General features: G+C 36.0%; 1 protein-coding gene across 1 annotated transcript; it reads left to right on the top strand.

Moving 5' to 3' along the window:
• Positions 1-657: 657 nt before the first annotated feature.
• On the top strand, positions 658-2050 carry LOC131070738 (probable aspartic proteinase GIP2). The gene has a single exon (XM_058006354.2). It carries the CDS (start codon positions 670-672, stop codon positions 1945-1947), a length of 1278 nt encoding a protein of 425 aa, XP_057862337.2. The 5' UTR covers positions 658-669; the 3' UTR covers positions 1948-2050.
• The last annotated feature ends 5320 nt before the right edge of the window (positions 2051-7370 follow it).

The raw sequence follows: 7370 nt of genomic DNA, 5'->3' as shown, positions 1-7370 counted from the left end.
GAAATGACTAAATGATAGCATAACCACTAGATGGAGAAGAAAATGGGGGTGGCTGTTTTTTTTTTTGGTCCTTCTAAAAGTACCTTCACGAATTAGATGGCCATCTTTTTTATAAGTTTAATGTTCTTGACAGTGGTCATGCTAAATTTATTAAAAATAATACTATACTACTAAATAACAGCTATTTATAAATATCACATTTATTATTAAATTATCAAACCCATTTCTAAATTTCAATTTTTCAATTGCGTAATTCCGCTCTGCATTTATTTAGTTAGAGCTCATTCATCGTCCTTGTAACACGTCTCTTTTCTTCAAATTTGTGAAAGCTGTCTTTAGGAACCGAACTGTGAATTAAAATTAGACAGTGTAGCGCTCTCATATATCCAGCTGAGTGGGAGGACGTGTTCTCAACTCTCTACATTTAGCCTTTTCCACCTGATTGGGAAGATCCGAAAGGAAACCGAAGAGGCAATCTGATTTTTTAAATTATTTAGCTATTTAAGTGTGCCACTAATAGATTCCCACTAGTATTTGATAAGATATAATGATGAACTCTCTGATTTTGTGATCGGGATCAATGGGTTACACTCTATTTTCAACATCTTTATTACAACTTGTTTGATATGATCATTCCCATAATGCAGCTCTGCACCTTCTCAATCCACAATGACTTGCCTTGCCGTGCTCTTCTTTTTCTTTCTGTACTGGGCCTCTTCAATACCAAGCTCTACAACCCGGATAATCACTATGGCTGCTCCACTGTGGAAGGATCCCACAACCCTCCAATATGTAATGGAATTCGAGCACAAGACTCCCCTGCGGAAAGACAGAGTGGTCATAGATCTGGCAGGAGACTTCCTGTGGCTCCACTGCAAAACCGCTGCCTACCAATCCTCCACCTATCTTTTCGTCCCCTGTCGCACTCCTCTCTGCACGGCCTCTGGATCTGCCATCTTCGGCTGCGGAGACTGCTCCAACATTCCCCCGGGACCAAAATCATGCAGAAACGATACATGCCAGGAAGTGGTAACGAATGGAGTGAGAGAGATCTTTAATGCAGAACTCTCTCAAGATACATTTGCACTGTATCCCAGCGATGGAAAGAGGGCATCCCTGGCCTCCAAAATAGTCGTTCCCCAATTCGCTTTTGCCTGCGCCCCGTCCAGTTTGCTGCAGGGCCTGGCAAAGGGGGCGATGGGAATGGCGGGACTGAACCGGGGGTGGCTGGCTCTGCCTTTTCAGCTCAATGTGGCTCTCGAATTAGATCGGAAATTCGGGCTTTGCTTACCAGCCGGTGACGCTCCCGGAGCCGTCTTCTTCGGTGGCCCGCCTTACCTCCGCGGTCCAGACAAGGAATACCCATACATCAAACTGAACTACACCTTCCTCCTCACTCCCAGGTACCCCAGGGAATATTACCTTAATGTTCAGAGCATCGAGATCAACGGAAAGAGATTGCCCATTGATGCAGAGCAACTGAAATTGAATTTGCAGGGCAGCCGAGGAACTAAGCTGAGCACCGTGGTGACATACACGCAGGCTGCGACGCCCATCTACACCGCCATCCGTGACGGCTTTGTTAGGGAAGCAGAGGAGATGGGCATCTCACGCGTGGAGTCCGTTAAGCCTTTTGATGCCTGCTTCGATGCCACAACGGTGGGCTCCACTAAAACTGGACCCGCTGTGCCTGTGATCGATCTGGTTCTGGATAACGAGTATGTATTTTGGAGGATTCATGGGGTCAATTCTATGGTTAATGTAAAGGACGGAGTAATGTGTCTGGCTTTCGTAGACGCAGGGAAATACTCCACTGAATCGATTTTGGTCGGAAGTCATCAGTTGCAGGACAATCTGCTGCAGTTCGACTTGATAGAGTTTAAGCTCTTTTTCAGCTCATCGTTGCTCGCCTCCAACACTAATTGCTCCAACTTCGTCTTTGCTTGACATTTACACGCCTTACAGCTTCCAAATAAATTAACCTCAAGCTTAATTCGCCTCTGTGAATGTGATACCTGCTGAGTACTTCATGTGTGCATTTCCTTTATGGCATGCGAATGCTATCTTATTGAGAATTGATATAGTAATGTAATTTAAGGAAAACCAATGCTTAAATAAATGCTTTCTTACTGAGAATTGATATGGTGATATAATTTAAGGAAAATCAAAGTATAAATAAAATATAATTAGACTAATGAATTTAGATTGTAATTAAATATAAGTTTTCTGTTTAAAATGATATATAAAAATAATAAATTTATTTTTGTGTGATAATAGAATATTTTGTTATGTATTGTATTAAATAATTTATATGATATTTTTTTTTGTGAAAGATGATTTGTTCTCTATTCTAGTTAAATTCTATAGTTATGAAATTGATCTTTTAATTTGTGGATTAATTTTTAGACATGTAAAAATGATATTTTATTGCAAAAATGATTTTTGCACTTGCAAATTGCAAAACTTGGTTGTCATTGTTATTTAGACTAAGTGGTATCTTATACTTTATTTATATGCAACATTGAGTATCATTCCCATTAACTCTATGGTAATTGCAAAATGCATTATCATTTAGGTACACATCTAGATGCATCCAATGGTTTGATGGCAGAATGTAATGGACACTAAAAAATACATACTTTGCATTCCTAGAGGGGGATAAACACCTAGATCTAGCGATGTATTCCAGTACAAATATTAAGGTAGGACTTATTATAGATTGTAGGTATTTTAAGTTCCAACTCCCTTCAACTCTATTTTGGTGGAGTATCCATAATCTTAATAGGTGATCTAGCGCAACTACCACCTATTATGGACAAACGTATCTATGCATCACACTCAAATGCCAAGATTTATGAAAACAATTTATTACAATTAATACATTACAAATAATGTTTCATCAATGAGACATGACACTCCAACTCAAGAACACTTTCATGTAACATTAAAAAAAATATGTAATGCAAAACCAAAAGACAAGATGGGGGAATGTTAATGAACTACCAAAAAAATTGCATGCAATAGTTAAAAGAGAAGAATTTGATAACTTAATGAACCTTTCTTTTTCTACAAATTATTTAATGAGACTACACTAAAAAATAATGTTAAAACTACTAAATTTTTCAATCTCAATAAGTATTGAAACAAGCACAAAAACAAAATCAACCATTAAAGCTAATGATGACAACCTTCAGAAAGAACTCCTACTATGAAAAGGTCAACGAATCATGCTAACACGAAACTTATGGAAACAAGCGATACTTGTAAATGATTCTCTTGGGGAGGTTGTTGATATTATTTACAATCTTGGATCTAAACCACTAGATATTCCAATGTGCATTGTACAAAGGATTCATAACTACAATGGGCCACCATGGAAATAAAATAAACCAAAAAATCTATCTATAATAATTGTATTACTAGGTGATGATAGGAAAATACCACTATCCACATTGGTAAACAAAATTACTATACATAAATCCCAAGACTTACCACCAAAGAAGGAAACAACTGATATTGGTAAAATAGAGAGACATGAACTAACATTCACAACTACATCAAGAGTGGAATCAATAAATACTCTTTGTATTCCACCAACATTCTCTTTTTAACACTACTCTACAATAAAAAATAATCCATACACAATTATTAGAAAAAAATAGAGCCCGAGTCTTGGTTACAATTACTTTCACTATAAAAATAAGGTATGAAAATATCAATCCAATCTCTTTCACATTAGATTTCAATTTAATTTTCCATTCCTCACTCGATAGTATGTCTTAAAAATATCTTTCTCAACTAACTCATCTAAACCTTTTTGGTTTGTAGGTGGACACTTCACAATCATAGCACAAAAAGAGATTTGTCCTTCTCCAACTTATATTTTTTAGTTGATTTACATTACATATGCTAGTTTATTTCCAAGTTTTCTAAAAATAAATCTGTTACAAAGAAGTGATGCATGAAAAAATCATCTACAAAAGGTCAACATCTACTATGAGTATTAAATGTTAACGGTTAGAAAATTCAAAATAAAACCAATGTGATAAAAAATATTCTTTGTAATACAAAAAAGTTGAATACAAATATTGTGTAAACTAAGATTTTCTATTTTGAGACTATGTTTATGATCAATACAAATTTTAGATGTTATTTTATGCATAACAAAAATATGGATTACATGTTATTTTATGTCATTTTGTCAATTACATTAATTCATAATGCACACATATATATAGATTGCTATATGGATAACACTTCTCTACTCTAATTCTATATTACTTGTTCCAATAGAACAAACTAGATGATGTTAAATTTCCCCAATTCTGTCCTCAACAAAAATCAATGTTCTACAATAAATCATCTCAAGATTCACTACCTAATATTCTATGAAGTAATGAATCACCTATTGGGATATTGTTGGCATATATGATGAAGACAATAATAAGGAGATTATTGGCATATGGAGATGATGATGAGATGAGAAGATAAATGGTAAAGTTATTGTTGGCATAACTAGTAAAGTTGGTAAAATTGGTAAAGTTGATGGAGATTGTTGGCTATATGATGATGATATAGTTGTAAGTTATTTGATGACTTTATTTGTGATGTCATTAATGGCAACCATGTTTGTTGAGTCATCTAAGTCATCTAGGCGTACCGGTAAAGCCTAACCGGTAGAGGAATGTGTTAGACAACAAAACTGCTAAACCGATTTACAACAAGGTAAACAAGAATAGTTCGATGATCAAGACAGTGGTATAGATGATTGGTGAAGAGTTAGATGTTGTGGTGTGCAATATATGTTTATGACATTGGCATAAGTCTATGATTGCAACTGCATCAACAAATTCATTATATTGAGTGAGTTATGATTTATTGTCATAAATTTTGTGAAGAAGATTGCATACCAGAAACAAATCTTTAATCGGTAATGATTTATGGTTTGGTGGTGGATCTTATCATGTTCATAACCTAGTGATGACATGTTATAAACTGTGTGTGATGATAAGATTGTATTTAAGCACGTACAAGGATCATATTTCTTGGGAAACAACAAAGTGCTTAGCAGAATGTGACAAGGGTTTGATGGCTTATCAAATCAATGTGTGGTGATGTGCAGTGATAATTCAATAGTGGAAATTGTCTTGAAATTTGTTGTAATGATCTGCGATGATCTTGAATGATCTGTAAATATAAATTCAATATATTTTAAATGTGGTTAGGGTTATGTAACCGACCTAGTTGAAAAGTGTATTTAGGTCAAGTTTGTGAAGAGATTTTGGTGTCGGTGATTTGAGAAGAAGAGTGTGCCAAACCGGATTGAAGAGTTTGCATGTGAGAAGCATAAATAAGTTGAAAAATATCTGTACTAGCAAGCAAGGAAGTGTTGTGATCAGATCATTTTCCTATTGCTCCCTAATAGTTACAACATTTTGAAATCCCTTAACCAAGTAGATCCTAACAGGTCTTATTTGTAAAATCCCTTGACTAGGCAGCTCATTAGGTTGAGTTTAAAATCCTCTAACAAGGTAGTGCACCTAATAGGGCTAAGGCGAAATCCCTTAACCGGGTGACTCCTAACATGGTTTGCTCTTAACCGGGCATATTGTAAAGCTTCTAACCGGGCTAGGGCTTTAACCGGGCACATTCTGAAAGAGTGCAAATATTTTTTGGGCGCTAATTCCCACCATGATTTTTCCCATTTGGGTTTCCATGTGAAAAATCTCTATGTTCATGTGGTGATGCATTGTTGATGTGTTGATTTGATATCATTACTTTATTTGCATATTGATGAACACTTAAGTGAATGGTTTGATAAATCAGTTTAAAGGACTGTTTGAGTAGTTATCGGTACTAGTTTATTATTTATTATCAGATTTGTTTAAGTAGTGATTCACCCCCCCTCTCAGTAGTTACCGGATCCTCATTATAAAAATTGGTATTAGAGTACTAGGTCCTCTTTGTGCAGAAGCTTAACCACTTGAGGTAAAGATTCTTAAGGCCAACATGGGGGAAGGTTTAATGAGTAAATGAGAGCTTTCACGCAAACTTGCAGAATCTGAAGAAGCCTATGATGAATTAAAGGTCAAATATAAAGCTTCATTGGATAAGAGAAAAGAGGTGGCTGGATAGTTGTTGAAACTCAGTGAAAATAGTTCATCTGATGAAAAAACATTGATGCCTTGGTTAATGAGGTGGAAAAGATGAATGATGATAAGACAAATCTAAGAAGAGAGTTGGAATCCCTTATCATTAGGATGAGCCAAGAGTTGGAAGCCAAAAGGACAACTGAAGAAACAATAAGAGATAAAGAGGATGGGATCTTAAAGTTGAACTGGGAGATTAGTACCTTGCATGTACATATTCAATAGGAAAAAGAGGAAAAAGAGGAAAAAGAGGAAAAAGAGGAAATACAAGCTGATCTAGACATGGCTATGTCTCTTAGAGAAAGTCTTACAAAGAAGAATGAGAAACTTACCAAGGAGTTGGATGATGCAAATGAGTTACTAGCTAAATTCACCAAGAGCACTGCTATGCTTGATGAGCATATTTAGTCACAAAGGCAAAATGAAGATACACATGGCTTGGGATACACAACCTTTGAACAAGGAGAGCCATCTGGCACCAAGGTCACCATGCATGAAGTCAAATTTGTACCAAAGACCAAGAAGAAAACCAGTAAGAGAACCTACAAACCAATATGCTTTAACTATCATAAGGTAGGTCATACTGTAAATGTTTGTAGAAGTAGATCCAGTACTTTTGATGGATATAGACCTAATGCATATGAAGGATAAAAGCCTAGTAATTTTAATGGATATTGCTTCAATTGCAACAAGTATGAGCACAAAGTTGTTTAGTGCAGTTCAAGAGTGAACAATCAGCGATCTTAAATGGGTCAGAGGTCTAATGGTGAATGGCAGAGATCTTACAATGACCGGAGGAACCCTACTTGGCAAAGACCTTATGTGAACCAGTCTAGTCCATATGAAATAGAGAGTAGATGGAATGTGACATGTTCAATCTTTCACAACTATGGTTATGTAGCTATGAATTGTTGAAGAAGAACTAGTAGAGGCAATGTTGGACCCTGGAGCGCATCTGAAATGGCATGTTTCTGTTTTCACAAACTGGGACATCTTGAAAAGTTTTGCAAAGCTAGAGTGAACAAACCATTTAATCAATCTGTTGACCAGAAAGGAAAGAAGATAGTAGATGTGGAATAAAATAGAAGTGAGATGAATAAGATATGGAAGAAGAAAAGTGAGGAGAAACCATCGAAGGACTCCAATTCTTCACTTGGTGTGGAGAATCCTTCACCGGTAAACTAAGCTATGATGAAGCTTAGGGGGAACATATTGTCAGAT

The sequence above is a fragment of the Cryptomeria japonica genome, chromosome 2, assembly GCF_030272615.1.
Source record: "Cryptomeria japonica chromosome 2, Sugi_1.0, whole genome shotgun sequence".
Classification (NCBI taxonomy): domain Eukaryota; kingdom Viridiplantae; phylum Streptophyta; class Pinopsida; order Cupressales; family Cupressaceae; genus Cryptomeria; species Cryptomeria japonica.
Note: the sequence above shows the minus strand (reverse complement) of the source record. Positions and strands in the feature narration are given on the sequence as shown.

Bases quoted from the DNA above. Each gene is read 5' to 3' on its own strand.
- LOC131070738 (XM_058006354.2), top strand. From the start codon at position 670: ATGACTTGCCTTGCCGTGCTCTTCTTTTTCTTTCTGTACTGGGCCTCT.